The sequence below is a fragment of the Danio rerio genome, chromosome 7, assembly GCF_052040795.2.
Source record: "Danio rerio strain M-AB ecotype USA chromosome 7, GRCz13ab, whole genome shotgun sequence".
NCBI lineage: Eukaryota > Metazoa > Chordata > Actinopteri > Cypriniformes > Danionidae > Danio > Danio rerio.
In genome coordinates this window covers 914725-932115 of record NC_141027.1, presented here as the reverse complement: position 1 = coordinate 932115, position 17391 = coordinate 914725, and the positions used below count along the sequence as shown (strand labels likewise).

The following is a 17391-nucleotide window of genomic DNA, read 5'->3' as shown; positions in this document are numbered from 1 at the left end:
CAGAACACAGAGAACATTATAATTACACGGTGACGAAATGTTTTATCATTTCAGGTTTTATCATTTTATACAGTTATTTGTAATTAATTCAGTTGTAAATGTAGAGAATTATTGTCATTAAATCATCTCAAGTATATGATAAATTATTTGTGAATTACTTTTGATTTAACATCAACACTTAATTGCTTCATATTCCAAAACAACTTCAAATGCTGTAACCGTAAACCATAATCACTGTAAGCCCCTCCCCCAAACACAGACCAGTCACTGTAAGCCCCTCCCCCAAACACAGACCAGTCACTGTAAGCTCCTCCCTCAAACACAGACCAATCACTCTAAGCCCCTCCCCAAAAAACAGACCAGTCACTGTAAGCCCCTCCCTCAAACACAGACCAATCACTGTAAGCCCCTCCCTCAAACACAGACCAGTCACTGTAAGCTCCTCCCTCAAACATACACCAGTGACTATAACCTCCTTCCTCAAATATACACCCAACACTGTAAGCCCCTCCCACAAACACACAGCAATCACTGTAAGCCCCTCCCTCAAACATACACCAGTCACTGTAAGCCCCTCCCACAAACACACTAGTCACTGTAAGCCCCTCCCTCAAACATACACCAGTCACTGTAAGCCCCTCCCACAAACACACCAGTCACTGTAAGCCCCTCCCTCAAACATACACCAGTCACTGTAAGCCCCTCCCGCAAACACACACCAGTCACTGTAAGCCCCTCCCTCAAACATACACCAGTCACTGTAAGCCCCTCCCACAAACATACACCAGTCACTGTAAGCCCCTCCCTTAAACACACATCTGTCACTGTAAGCCCCTTCCTCAAACATACACCAGTCACTGTAAGCCCCTCCCTCAAACATACACCAGTCACTATAAGCCCCTCCCTCAAACACACACCAGTCACTATAAGCTCCTCCCTCAAACATACACTAGTCACTGTAAGCTCCTCCCTCAAACATACACTAGTCACTGTAAGCCCCTCCCTCAAACATACACCAGTCACTGTAAGCCCCTCCCTCAAACATACACCAGTCACTGTAAGCCCCTCCCTCAAACACACATCTGTCACTGTATGGTCCTCCCTCCTCCAGTCCCACACCCCTTTCATTCATGCCTTCAAACATACATAAGTCAATAAGCACCACCCTTAAACAAAGATCACTGAGTAATTCCCTGCCCCCAGCCCCTGGATTGCTCTTAAGACATCCATCTCCACGTAGTTCCCGAGCCCCTCCCACATTCCCTCCCCCAGCTCCACCCCCAGGTTGCTCTTACGATGTGCAGCTCCAGGTAGTCTCCGAGCCCCTTGGCGCTCTCCACCCGCACCAGCACCGCCTCCTTAAGCTGCGAGCTGAAGCCCACTGCCAGCCGGTCCGCCCGCGTGCTGGGACGGTCATTCGGCGGCCAGGTGTAGGTGATGAGGGCTCCTCCCCGGCCGAAGATGTAGGTAGTCCCAGCTGACACACACACACAGAGAAAGAGAGAGAGAGAACATTAGTGCGGGTCTGTACACACACACACACTTAGGAAACAGTGACTGTAGCAGCGCTGAGTGTGTGTGTGTTTGTGACTGTCTATATGTGTCTGTGTGCGTGATGAGCTGAAGGTCACGGCATCTGTGCTCCTGTAATGAGGTGACGCTGAGCACACACACACACACACCTCCATCTGCAGTGCGGACGCTCAGAGCACTCTCCTAACACTGGGCTCTGCAGGCTGTATACACACAGGTGTGTGGACAGTGGAGTAAATGTCTGAGATGAGCTGAACTGATGAAGGGTCCGTGTGTCTTTCAGTCATTGGGTTTCATTTTAGGAACTGTTGGATGTTGAAAGACGAGAAGCGAGCTGTTTATTATTTTGGTTTTCAGATTTAAAGGTGAATATTGAAATGCGAGCCGTTTTTCTTTTTCATGGTGAAAAACAGAAAAGCACAATTCAAAAATGATTTGATTTTCAAGTTTTATTTCCAATGAAAAAAATAAAATCAGCAGAACACAAAACCGAAGAAAAGCTTGAGTTGTTCCATTAAAAATGCTGCTATGTAACAACAAAAATAAAATAATAATAATATATTATATATACAACATTATAAATATAACCGGCCTAAATGAGGAAAACATGTCTTAAGAAGATCCCGTTATCACAGTCAAACACCTCTTATAACATTATTAATTGGGTAAATGATAGCCTATAGTAGGCTAGCCTGTGTGTGGCAGCATTGCATCACTGTTATTGAGTCTGGTTTTGCAATATAGAACACAAGCATTTATTCATTTTTGTTTTCTGCTGATTTAATTTTTTGTTATTTTTGAATTTTGCTTTTCCGTTTTCCACAATGAAAAAGAAAAACGCATCACATTTCAATATTCACTTTTGGATATAAAAATGAAAATAAAAAATGGCCTGCTTCTCTGGTCCGTGTACGTTGCGTTCATTCGATTTTTGATCTTAAACGAAATTTTAAAAACGAGGAAACGGCCGTTTTTCATTTTTTATTTGGCTACAAAAAAATTAAATAACTGATTTTGGCTCGATTTTCTTTTTTTGGTTTAGTTTAGGAAAATAGATAAATGACTTTAAAATTCATTATCCACATGTAGGCGGTTCTGAAACGCCCATTTCCTCTGATTGGTCAATCAAATCTGGGCTCCTGACGTCGCCCTCAAAATAACAGTCCTGTAGTCCTCGTCCTCTGCGGATCAGCACCCAGGCATTTAATATATTATATTTAATATAATATATTAGCAGTATTATTAGACATTTATAATTACAATTTATCATTACTGTTATAGTTCGCCGCCAAATTTGCTGCTATGCACCTGTTACTGAGCAAAAGATTTGCGAGCAGCACTTGGTTTGCACGATTGTTTCCAAGCTAGGCCTATATAATAATAATAATAATAATAATAATAATTATTATTATTATTATGATAGTGTTTTTTATTGTTTAGTTTTTATTTTTATAGTTGTAAGCAGGGCCAGAATAAGAGTTCATTGGAAAACACACACACATTTTCTCTCACGCAGCAAGCTTTCCTTTCGAGACTTTCGCTGGATTAATGTCGAGTACAAAATATCTGTATTTTGTGATTATTTTTTTTTGTGATTTTAAAAAACAGCTGTTTCCTCGTTTTTAAAATTTCGTTTAAGATCAAAAATCGAATGAACGCAACGTACACGGACCTTCTCGTCTTTCAATATCCAATGGTTTCGAAAATGAAAATCAAATGACCAAAAGATACACGGAGCATGAAGCTTCAGCAGAGGTGTGTCTCCATACAATATACTCTTCATTAATCATTGTTCATTTACAACACGAGAAACAAGAACACCTCACCATGATCATTTCATCAAGTATTGCTGTTTTTAAAGACTACAACCTAGGGGCTGACCACACTGAACGTGCTTTATGCGCTAAGAGCCGGCTCTTTTGAATGGTTTACTAACGGCCGCGAAGGGTTCGAGCGCTGCTTCTGCACACCTCGCGTTTACCACCTGCTGTGCCTGGCGTTTTTGTCGTAGCAGACTCCAGACTTTGACACCCTTGGGAAGAGAGGGGACCAGGCTCATTGTTCACATCAACACACTCATAATAACACGACTTGGAATAACAAAGACTAAAGATTCTTCTTCTGTTTTATCTCATCGTTTTAGGATTGATATGAGCAGATTTATACAAGCTCAAATCAGATTGTTGTGAATTTGACTCAAGTTATATAATAATCGCTGGTTAAATGTGTTCATTTTGGTCATAGAACATATTTTCTTAAACATACACTTAAAAAAGTTCTTTTATCAAAGAGTTGTGGTTTTATGATGATGTTCTAAAAGCAGTGCAGATTAAATTATTGTAAATTTGACTGAATAGTAATTTTTAAGAATAATTTTTAATGTGTTAATATGAGATTTTGTCTACAGATAGTATCTTTTCTATTCTCCATGGTAAAAATCATTAAATTACTATTGTTATTATCAATATTATGTTTGATAAGGAATTATTTTATTGTTTTATGATGATTGCGAATGAATTTGACTTGAAAATTTGACTTAATAATATTTAAAAAAAACTCTGTTTTGTGTTAATGTGACATTACATGCTCCATGCATACTGCCACTATAAATAAAGGTTATGTTTTATTGGAGAATTTGACGTGTGGCCCTTCACTTGGTTTGCAAAACCTGACGTGGTCCTCAGGTCTAAAAAGTTTGCCCATCACAGATTTAAATGATTCACATTCAAAATATATACGCCAATAAATATATATGTCATTACTTCTGACTGCCACACCCCCACCATTACAGAAGCCGCACCTCCACTACAGAAGCCACATCTCCACCACTACAGAAGCCACACCTCCACCACTACAGAAGCCACACCTCCACCGTTACAAAAACCACGCCTCCTCCATTACAGATACCACACCTCCTCTATTAGAAAAGCCCACCTCCACCATTACAAGAACCACACCTTCTCTATTTTAAAACACCACGACAGTACCCACGCCTCCACTATTAGAAAAGCCACGCCTCCTCCATTAGACGGGCTCAGCGGTTCAGAAAGCAGCAGGCGTTTAGAACTGATTCCGTGCCCAGACTGTGAGCTTCCCTGCGGGCAGACCTGCTGCTGCTGTAGAGGCTCACACTGGACGATCAGAGGCGGAAGAGGAAAACATTACGCACACACACACCAGAGGAAGAGGAGCAGGAGGAAAACATGACACAAACACCAGAGGAAGAGGAGGAGGAAGACTACACTAGTGAGGAGAGGGAAACACACACACACACACACACACTCACTCCAGCTGCAGAAAAAAAGAGTGAGTGTAAAATGGCTGCCGGGAATGAAGAGAAGACATGTCGAGTCTCTCTCCTCTCTCTCTCTCAACTAATTTCCTCTCCTCATGAATATATGAAGTGGGACTGAACCACAGGCTGAGGAGAAACACTGAGGAGACACCACTGCACTACACTGTGCACAACACACACACATAATTATGAACACATAGTGATGGAGGTGTAGAGAGACTGCAGCAGTAGTGATGGAGGTGTAGAGTGATGGAGGTGTAGAGAGACTGCAGCAGTAGTGATGGAGGTGTAGAGAGACTGCAGCAGTAGTGATGGAGGTGTAGAGAGACAGCAGCAGTAGTGATGGAGGTGTAGAGTGATGGAGGTGTAGAGTGACTGCAGCAGTAGTGATAGAGGTGTAGAGAGACTGCAGCAGTAGTGATGGAGGTGTAGAGAGACTGCAGCAGTTGTGATGGAGGTGTAGAGAGACAGCAGCAGTAGTGATGGAGGTGTAGAGTGATGGAGGTGTAGAGAGACTGCAGCAGTAGTGATGGAGGTGTAGAGTGATGGAGGTGTAGAGTGACTGCAGCAGTAGTGATGGAGGTGTAGAGTGATGGAGGTGTAGAGTGACTGCAGCAGTAGTGATGGAGGTGTAGAGAGACAGCAGCAGTAGTGATGGAGGTGTAGAGTGATGGAGGTGTAGAGTGACTGCAGCAGTAGTGATGGAGGTGTAGAGTGATGGAGGTGTAGAGTGACTGCAGCAGTAGTGATGGAGGTGTAGAGAGACAGCAGCAGTAGTGATGGAGGTGTAGAGTGATGGAGGTGTAGAGAGACTGCAGCAGTAGTGATGGAGGTGTAGAGAGACAGCAGCAGTAGTGATGGAGGTGTAGAGTGATGGAGGTGTAGAGAGACTGCAGCAGTAGTGATGGAGGTGTAGAGAGACTGCAGCAGTAGTGATGGAGATGGTGTAAAGAGACTGCAGCAGTAGTGATGGAGGTGTAGAGTGACAGCAGCAGTAGTGATGGAGGTGTAGAGTGATGGAGGTGTAGAGTGACTGCAGCAGTAGTGATGGAGGTGTAGAGTGACTGCAGCAGTAGTGATGGAGGTGTAGAGTGATGGAGGTGTAGAGAGACAGCAGCAGTAGTGATGGAGATGGTGTAAAGAGACTGCAGCAGTAGTGATGGAGGTGTAGAGTGACAGCAGCAGTAGTGATGGAGGTGTAGAGAGACTGCAGCAGTAGTGATGGAGGTGTAGAGAGACTGCAGCAGTAGTGATGGAGGTGTAGAGAGACAGCAGCAGTAGTGATGGAGGTGTAGAGTGATGGAGGTGTAGAGTGACTGCAGCAGTAGTGATGGAGGTGTAGAGTGATGGAGGTGTAGAGTGACTGCAGCAGTAGTGATGGAGGTGTAGAGAGACAGCAGCAGTAGTGATGGAGGTGTAGAGTGATGGAGGTGTAGAGTGACTGCAGCAGTAGTGATGGAGGTGTAGAGTGATGGAGGTGTAGAGTGACTGCAGCAGTAGTGATGGAGGTGTAGAGTGATGGAGGTGTAGAGTGACTGCAGCAGTAGTGATGGAGGTGTAGAGAGACAGCAGCAGTAGTGATGGAGGTGTAGAGTGATGGAGGTGTAGAGAGACTGCAGCAGTAGTGATGGAGGTGTAGAGTGATGGAGGTGTAGAGTGACTGCAGCAGTAGTGATGGAGGTGTAGAGAGACTGCAGCAGTAGTGATGGAGGTGTAGAGTGACTGCAGCAGTAGTGATGGAGATGGTGTAAAGAGACTGCAGCAGTATTGATGGAGGTGTAGAGTGACAGCAGCAGTAGTGATGGAGGTGTAGAGTGACAGCAGCAGTAGTGATGGAGGTGTAGAGAGACAGCAGCAGTAGTGATGGAGATGGTGTAAAGAGACTGCAGCAGTAGTGATGGAGGTGTAGAGTGATGGAGGTGTAGAGTGACTGCAGCAGTAGTGATGGAGGTGTAGAGTGATGGAGGTGTAGAGTGACTGCAGCAGTAGTGATGGAGGTGTAGAGAGACAGCAGCAGTAGTGATGGAGGTGTAGAGACAGCAGCAGTAGTGATGGAGGTGTAAAGAGACTGCAGCAGTAGTGATGGAGGTGTAGAGAGACTGCAGCAGTAGTGATGGAGGTGTAGAGAGACAGCAGCAGTAGTGATGGAGGTGTAGAGAGACAGCAGCAGTAGTGATGGAGGTGTAGAGAGACTGCAGCAGTAGTGATGGAGGTGTAGAGTGATGGAGGTGTAGAGAGACAGCAGCAGTAGTGATGGAGGTGTAGAGAGACAGCAGCAGTAGTGATGGAGGTGTAGATTGATGGAGGTGTAGAGAGACAGCAGCAGTAGTGATGGAGGTGTAGAGAGACTGCAGCAGTAGTGATGGAGGTGTAGAGAGACAGCAGCAGTAGTGATGGAGGTGTAGAGAGACAGCAGCAGTAGTGATGGAGGTGTAGAGTGATGGAGGTGTAGAGAGACTGCAGCAGTAGTGATGGAGGTGTAGAGAGACTGAAGCAGTAGTGATGGAGGTGTAGAGTGATGGAGGTGTAGAGAGAGCAGCAGTAGTGATGGAGGTGTAGAGTGATGGAGGTGTAGAGAGACAGCAGCAGTAGTGATGGAGGTGTAGAGTGATGGAGGTGTAGAGAGACTGCAGCAGTAGTGATGGAGGTGTAGAGAGACTGCAGCAGTAGTGATGGAGGTGTAGAGAGACTGCAGCAGTAGTGATGGAGGTGTAGAGAGACTGCAGCAGTAGTGATGGAGGTGTAGAGAGACTGCAGCAGTAGTGATGGAGGTGTAGAGAGACTGGAGCAGTAGTGATGGAGGTGTAGAGTGATGGAGGTGTAGAGAGACTGCAGCAGTAGTGATGGAGGTGTAGAGTGATGGAGGTGTAGAGTGACTGCAGCAGTAGTGATGGAGGTGTAGAGTGACTGCAGCAGTAGTGATGGAGGTGTAGAGTGATGGAGGTGTAGAGAGACTGGAGCAGTAGTGATGGAGGTGTAGAGTGATGGAGGTGTAGAGAGACTGCAGCAGTAGTGATGGAGGTGTAGAGTGATGGAGGTGTAGAGAGACTGGAGCAGTAGTGATGGAGGTGTAGAGTGATGGAGGTGTAGAGAGACTGCAGCAGTAGTGATGGAGGTGTAGAGTGATGGAGGTGTAGAGAGACTGCAGCAGGACTCTCTTCAGATGCTCTGCAGTAATCAGCACAGCGTATAAACAATCCTCAGCACACTCTAATGACTGATCACACTCATCTGCAGAAGTTCTTCATGCCTCAGTGCATGCTGGGAGCTCAAGCATCAGTGTTCAGTTCTGAATGAATGAACTAATGGAAGAGTCACATCCACAGAGGCTGAAGGACACACCTAGCAACCAGAAACAAACTGCCTAGATACCAAACTGAGCATCCCAATGATGACAGAAACTGCAGAGAGCATCTCAGAACACAGGGCCAAACACACACGGCAACCTTACAACTCTACCTAGCAACCACACAAAGCAGCCTAGCAACCATAAAAGTCACCCTAGAAACCACACACAGCAGCCTGGTAACAACACAACTTACCTTAGCAACCACACACAGTAACCTGGTAACCACACAACCCACCCTAGCAACCACACAAAGCTACCTGGCAACCGCACAATTTACCTTAGTAACCACACACAGCAGCCTGGTAACTTCACAACTCACCCTAGCAACCACACACAGCAAATTAGTAACAACACAACTCACCCTAACAACCACACAGCAGCAGAGTAACAACACAAATCACCCTAACTACCACACACAGCAGCCTGGTAACAACACATCTCACCGTAGTAACCACAAACAGCAGCCTGGTAACAACACATCTCACCCTAGCAACCACACATCAGCCTGGTAACAACACATCTCGCCTTAGTAACCACACAGCCTGGTAACAACACATTTTACCTTAGTAACCACACACAGCAACCTGGTAACAACACACCTTACCCTAGCAACCACACACAGCAGCCTTGTAACAACACATCTCACAATTTACTTTAGTAACAACACAGAAGTCTAGCAACCACACAACTCATCCTAAAAACCACACAGGAGCCTGGCAACCACACAACTCACCCTAGCAACTGCCTAACACACCCTGACAACCGTTTGCCTCCACCGCGCAGTACTGAAAGCAGACCGTTTTGTGGCTGATGTGCTTTGATTTGTTGTGGCTCCAGTGATGAATTCTAATGACTCGGATAATGAAGAGTGTATTGAATGTGTGTGTGTGTGTGTGTGTGTGGGGCAGATTCAGAAACACCGGAGATGGCAATCAGATGAATAAGAGTGTGTGTTTGATCTTCAGTGCTGTTACTGAAGGTCAAATTAAAACTTCAACAAACAGCTGCAACACACACACACACACACACTCTTCCAAACACACACTTCCATATCTGCCCGTCAGATTCAGCAGTACAGAAGTGTTCAGTGTTCAGATCTGATCGATGCTCTATTGGTCATGTCTCTTTCTCTGTCTCTCACAATAACACACACACACACACAGGGGCTGTGATCGATGTCTGATCTGCTGAAGGACCGCCGACCGCTGACATCAAACGCAGCAGTAATGAACAGCAGGACCTGAGTGAGAGCAGCCTTTCATCTCGTGGAGTGTGTGATCGATGAAATGCGTCCTGCAGAGTCGCGGGTTCGGCTGCGTTTCACTCGCAGAAATAAAGAAACTCCAGAAAGTAGATGGATTGATACAATAAAAGTAATCTATATGTAATCTAAAGGTAGTCAGACTGGTACAACAAAGTAATCTCAATCTAATACAACAGACGGTTAGCAAAAACAGCCATGTAATCCAATATACTTACATTTTACACACAAGTAATCGAAACGTCATCCAAACACAGGCATCATTCATTCATTTATTTATTTTCTTTTCAGCTTAGTGCCTTTATTCTGGGGTCACGACAGAGGAATGAACCGCCAACTTATCCAGCATATGTTTTACACAGCGGATGCCCTTCCAGCTGCAACTCATCACTGGTAAACACCCATACACTCATTTACACCCTTACACTACTGAAAATTTAGCTTACGCAATTCCCCTATAGCGCATGTGTTTGGACTATGGGGGAAACCGGAGCACTCAGAGGAAACCCACGCCAACACGGGGAGTATATGCAAACTTCACACAGAAACACCAACTGACCCAGCTGTGGCTCGAACCAACGACCTTCTGTGAGGGACTTGTGCCACCCAATGCGCCACCATGCTGCCAAAAACAGGCATCAATGTAATCCAAAAGTAGTCAGATGATGACCCCTGATTAATAAAGGGACTAAGTAGACAAGAAAATTCTAAAAGTAGTCAGATGGTTACCACAAAAGTAATCTAAATGTAATCCAAAAGTAGTCATTGTTCCCATAAAAGTAATCTCAATGTGATGCAACAGACTTAGCAAAAACAGTCATCAATGTAATCCAAAAGTAGTTCAATTTTACATAAGTAATCAAAACTAGTCAGATCTAGTCAGAGATTATATTACTGAATAGAAATCTTGTGATGTAATGTGTAATCAGTAACTGATAACGATCGATTAGTAATCCAGCAGCTGTGTGCATCTCCTGCATTATTCTCTCATGGCTGCTTTACTGCGTGACTTGCATTTCTTTCTCTTTGCTGGAGTCAGAGCGTCTCCTGGGCCTTTAACCATCGCCTCTCTCATCCATCACTGTCCCACATCCATCACTGAGAGCCCCGTCTCGCTCTTTCTCTCTGTTATATAACACATCACGTGTGTGTCACTGCAGCACACACACACACACTCATCAAACACACTGTTACTACATCCAGAACTGCAGGAAAGTCAAGCAGAGCTCCTCGTGACTCTAGACTGGTGAAGGAGTCCTCTACTTATTTCACAGAATTTAGAAACTGTGCACGAAGACTACACTACATTTACAAAGTGGACATACACATGTCCACCTGCACATACACATCAACTGATTGGTCGCCCCAGATAGAGAATCATGATTGGATGCTCCAGACAGAGAAACATGACTCACTCCACAGCAAGACTGGTCGCTCCAGATATTGAAGTGTGATTGTTCAGCTTAGATGGAGAAGTGTGATTGGTCACATCAAACGGAGAATCATGATTGGCCGCTTCACACCGAGAATTGTGACTGGTTGCTCCAGATATTGATGTGTGACTGGTCGCTCCAGATACTGAAGTGTGATTGGTCAGGTTACATGGAGAAGCGTGATTGACCAGCCCAGATAGAGAAGCGGGATTGATCTCTCAACAGAGAAGTGTGATTGGTTGCTCCAGATGGGGAATTGTGATTGGTCACTTTACACTGAGAAGCATGATTGGTCTCTCAGCAAAGAGAAGTGAGATTGGTCGTTCCACATGGAGAAGTGTGACTGGTCACTCCAGAAATTAAAGTGGGATTGTCAGCTTAGATGGAGAACCATGATTGACCAGCCCAGATAGTGAAGCTGGATTAATTTCTCAACATAGAAAAGTGTGATTGGTCGCTCCAGACAGAGAAGAAGAATTGGTCGCTCAGCACAGAGAAGTGGGACTGGTTGCTCCAGATGGGGAATTGTGATTGGTCGCTTCACATAGAGAAGGATGATTGGTTGCACCACACCAAGAATTGTGATTGGTCACTCCAGATATTGAAGTTTGTATGATCGCTCAACACAAAGAAGAGTGATTGGTCACTCCACACAGAGAAGCATGATTGGTCACTCCAGATAGTAAAGTGTGATTGGTCAGCTTAGATAGTAAAGCATGTTTGACCAGCCCAGATAAAGAAGCTTGATTGGTTGCTCCATATGGGGAATTGTGATTGGTCACTTTTCACAGAGCAGCTTGATTGATCTCTCAACAAAGAGAAGCAAGATTAGTTGCTCCACATGAAGAAGCGTGAATGGTCGTTCCACACAGAGAAGCATGACTGATCGCACCGCAGCCAGAATTGAGACTGGTTACTCCAGATATTGAAGTGTGAATGGTCGCTCAATACAAAGAACCATGATTGGTCGCTCCAGATAGTAAAGTGTGATTGATTCGCTCCAGATAGAGATGCATGATTGGTCACTCCGCACAGAGAAGCATGATTGGTCGCTCCAGATATTGAGGTGCGATTGTCAGCTTAGATGGAGAACCGTGATTGACCAGCCCACATAGAGAAGGATGATTGGTCGCTCCACACTAAGAAACATGATTGGTTGCTCCAGATGGGGAATTGTGATTGGTTGCTTCACATAGAGAAGAATGATTGGTCACTCCGCACAGAGAAGCATGATTGGTTGCTCTAGACAAAGAGACATAATTGGTCTCTTAACAAAGAGAAGCAGGATTGGTTTCAGGACTCTCCACACGGAGAAGAGTGATTAACCAGCCCAGACAGAGGTGCGTGATTGGTCACTCCACATGGAAAAGTGTGATTGGTCGCTCCACACGCAGAAGTGTGATTGGTTAACCATGGGAAGCCATTCCTAAATCTCTATACGCTGTTCTTCAGTGATTATAAAAGGCCTGATGAAGTTTGGTGTTCTGTAGCTGTTGACATTTCTCAATAACACACATGAGCAGATCTCTGAAAACACTCGAGCAGCGCCTGTGTTCGCTGAGCTGCGTGTTTAATTTGTGTGTGTTAAAATTAAAGACTCTGACAGTTCAGGAGCTCCTGCTGTTAGAGAAGGTTTCCTGCGACGCTGCAGGAGCCCACGCTCTAATTTACTGACTCAGTTACTCACTGTCAGCACGCAAACACACAACATACACACACAGGTTGGTGTTGGTGGTTTACAGGGACTCTCCATAGGCACGATGTATTTGAAACAGCAAACCCTAAACCAGAGCTGGCGTCATATCGCACAAAATCCAGCCCGAACTAAAAGCTCATTTTACAAAGTTCACTTCAGCAGGTGTAAACTAAACACTTCTGAGCTGCCATTGGTCCATGAAGATTATGTAAATCAGTGGGTGTGTCCTGGAGCTCCGCCGTCTTTGACATGCTTTATATCCACACAGCTCAGAGTCAGAACATAAAAAGGAGTTCATTTGAAGAATACCAGCGCCTTTAATGTGTTACAGGAACACCCTCATTATACATCATCAGAGCTGACATTTAGCATTTTCATAAACTAATTTTACAAAGGTTAAAGTTTCACATGCCAGCAATTCAACAGTTAGAAATGTTTTCCAGACTGTTCCTAACTGTATAGCGATGTTCTTTCATGTTACATATGAATAATGGATTAGGAATAAAACGCCTCTCGCTTGTTCTGTTTGATGATTTGGTTGAAGTGATTCATAATTCGCACTTCAGAATGTCTGTTAAGGATCGACACACCCTGATTTTCACAGTGCATTGTGGGCCCTTTCTAAGGCATGAGCGTTTCAGTGCACTGGAAGTATTTTGCGATTGAGACAGCACTTTAAAATGGCTGATGCCCTGATCAGCGCACTTACTAGTGAACAGATTGAGATGCACCCTAAGAGAAGAAATCAGTCATTGCACCACCATGACCTACTTTACCTCCATAACACACATACACACACACAAACACACACACCAGAGAACCAGGAGAGAAAACCTTGAAAGACGCAACAAACCCTCCACCTAGAGCATCAGCCAGACACAGATCTGTGTGTGTGTGTGTGTGTGTGTGTGTGTGTAACTGAGACAGTCGATCTGCTCTTAGGCCAGACATCTTGTCACAGAGGAACATGGGAAGCCATTTTGTGTGCAGACAGAGCTCAAAGGCCAAGCGTGCAAACATCAGAACAGATGCCAGCAGATCCAGGAGCAACTGTACACACACACCGAGACACACACACACGTCCTTCAGGAATGTGTATGTGCTGATGCTGTGATGATGTCTTTAAGGTGCATTTCACATTCACATCTGCTTCCAGCTTTATTTGAAATCAAACTCTTTAATGAGAGCAATTTATTCATCTAATTAAAAGACACAAACAGCCTCGCTCACAGCAGCCACTGCAATTAAACACTCATTACACCTGGTGCGATGCGCAGATGCTCTTCATCAGACTGAGGGCATCTCAGAGTCACCTGACGGTTACCATGACTACTGACAACAACATCACAATATTGAGAACAACATCACAACACTGACAACAACATCACAATACTGACAACATCATCACAATACTGACAACAACATCACAACACTGACAACAACATCACAACACTGACAACAACATCACAACACTGACAACAACATCACAACACTGACAACATCATCACAGCACTGACAACAACATCACAGCACTGACAACATCACAGCACTGACAACATCACAACACTGACAACATCATCACAGCACTGACAACAACATCACAACACTGACAACAACATCACAACACTGACAACAACATCACAACACTGACAACAACATCACAACACTGACAACAACATCACAACACTGACAACATCACAACACTGACAACATCACAACACTGACAACATCACAACACTGACAACATCACAACACTGACAACATCACAACACTGACAACATCACAACACTGACAACATCACAACACTGACAACATCACAACACTGACGACAACATCACAACACTGACGACAACATCACAACACTGACAACAACATCACAGCACTGACAACAACATCACAGCACTGACGACAACATCACAATACTGACAACATCACAACACTGACAACATCACAGCACTGACAACATCACAGCACTGACGACAACATCACAATACTGACAACAACATCACAATACTGACTACAACATCACAGCACTGACGACAACATCACAGCACTGACAACAACATCACAGCACTGACAACAACATCACAACACTGACAACAACATCACAATACTGACAACAACATTACAGCACTGACGACATCACAGCACTGACGACAACATCACAGCACTGACAACAACATCACAGCACTGACGACATCACAGCACTGACGACAACATCACAATACTGACAACAACATCACAATACTGACTACAACATCACAGCACTGACGACATCACAGCACTGACGACAACATCACAATACTGACAACAACATCACAGCACTGACGACAACATCACAGCACTGACAACAACATCACAGCACTGACAACAACATCACAGCACTGACGACAACATCACAGCACTGACAACAACATCACAACACTGACAACAACATCACAACACTGACAACAACATCACAACACTGACAACAACATCACAACACTGACAACATCATCACAGCACTGACAACAACATCACAGCACTGACAACATCACAGCACTGACAACATCACAACACTGACAACATCATCACAGCACTGACAACAACATCACAACACTGACAACAACATCACAACACTGACAACAACATCACAACACTGACAACAACATCACAACACTGACAACATCACAACACTGACAACATCACAACACTGACAACATCACAACACTGACAACATCACAGCACTGACAACATCACAACACTGACAACATCACAACACTGACAACATCACAACACTGACGACAACATCACAACACTGACGACAACATCACAGCACTGACAACAACATCACAGCACTGACGACAACATCACAATACTGACAACATCACAACACTGACAACATCACAGCACTGACAACATCACAGCACTGACGACAACATCACAATACTGACAACAACATCACAATACTGACTACAACATCACAGCACTGACGACAACATCACAGCACTGACAACAACATCACAGCACTGACAACAACATCACAACACTGACAACAACATCACAATACTGACAACAACATTACAGCACTGACGACATCACAGCACTGACGACAACATCACAGCACTGACAACAACATCACAGCACTGACGACATCACAGCACTGACGACAACATCACAATACTGACAACAACATCACAATACTGACTACAACATCACAGCACTGACGACATCACAGCACTGACGACAACATCACAATACTGACAACAACATCACAGCACTGACGACAACATCACAGCACTGACAACAACATCACAGCACTGACAACAACATCACAGCACTGACGACAACATCACAGCACTGACGACAACATCACAATACTGACAACAACATCACAATACTGACAACAACATTACAGCACTGACAACATCACAGCACTGACAACAACATCACAGCACTGACAAAAACATTACAGCACTGACGACATCACAGCACTGACGACAACATCACAGCACTGACAACATCACAGCACTGACAACAACATCACAATACTGACAACATCACAGCACTGACAACAACATCAAAGCACTGACAACATCACAGCACTGACAACAACATCACAACACTGACAACAACATCACAATATGGGCACAGCAACATCACAATACTGACAACAACATCACAATATGGGCACAGCAACATCACAATACTGACAACAACATCAAAGCACTGATAACATCACAGCACTGACAACAACATCACAATACTGACAACAACAAAGCACTGACAACATCACAGTACTGACAACAACATCAAAGCACTGACAACATCACAACACCGACAACAACATCACAATATGGGCACAACAACATCACAATACTGACAACATCACCACAATGACAACAACATCACAGCACTGACAACAACATCGCAATACTGACAACATCACAGCACTGACAACAACATCACAGCACTAACAACATCACAACACTGGCACAACAACATCACAATACTGACAACAACATCACAATACTGAAAACAACATTACAGCACTGACAACAACATCACAGCACTGACAACAACATCACAGCACTAACAACATCACAATACTGACAACAACATCACAATACTGAAAACAACATTACAGCACTGACAACAACATCACAGCAGTGACAACAACATCGGAATACTGACAACAACATCACAACACTGACAACAACATCACAATACTGACAACAACATCACAGCACTGACAACAAAATCACAATATTGAGAACATCACAGCACTGACAACATGGCGACACTGACAACAACATCACAACACTGACAACAACATCACAGCACTGGCACAACAACATCACAATACTGACAACAACATCACAGCACTGACAACAACATCGCAATACTGGCACAACAACATCACAATACTGACAACATCACAGCACTGACAACATCAAGGACTGACAACAACATCACAATACTGACATCACAGCACTGACAACAACATCACAGCACTGACAACATCATCACAATATTGAGAACAACATCACAGCACTGACAACATGACAACACTGACAACATCACAATACTGACAACATCACAATACTGGCATAACAACATCACAATAATGACATCACAGCACTGACAACAACATCACAACACTGGCAACAACATCACAACACTGACAACAACATCACAGCTCTGACAACAACATCACAGTACTGACAACATCACAACACTGACAACAACATCACAACACTGTCAACAACATCACAACACTGTCAACAACATCACAATACTGACAACATCACAACACTGACAACAACATCACAACACTGTCAACAA

The 17391-nt window shown here is 44.2% G+C and overlaps 2 protein-coding genes across 53 annotated transcripts in view; one reads left to right on the top strand and one right to left on the bottom strand.

Annotated features, from left to right (window-relative positions):
* The window catches only part of nrxn2b (neurexin 2b), a 479676-nt gene that overhangs the window by 54503 nt on the left and 407782 nt on the right, over nt 1-17391 (bottom strand). For all 52 annotated transcript variants that reach the window (XM_087259563.1, XM_087259583.1, XM_087259577.1 and 49 more), the window contains one exon: nt 1296-1477. In XM_087259563.1, the coding sequence (XP_087115689.1) occupies nt 1296-1477 (182 nt within the window). The remainder of the gene's footprint in view (nt 1-1295; nt 1478-17391) is intronic.
* alpk1 (alpha kinase 1) overlaps nt 1-17391 on the top strand; it is an 859869-nt gene that overhangs the window by 581592 nt on the left and 260886 nt on the right. The gene's annotated exons all lie outside the window — the stretch shown is intronic.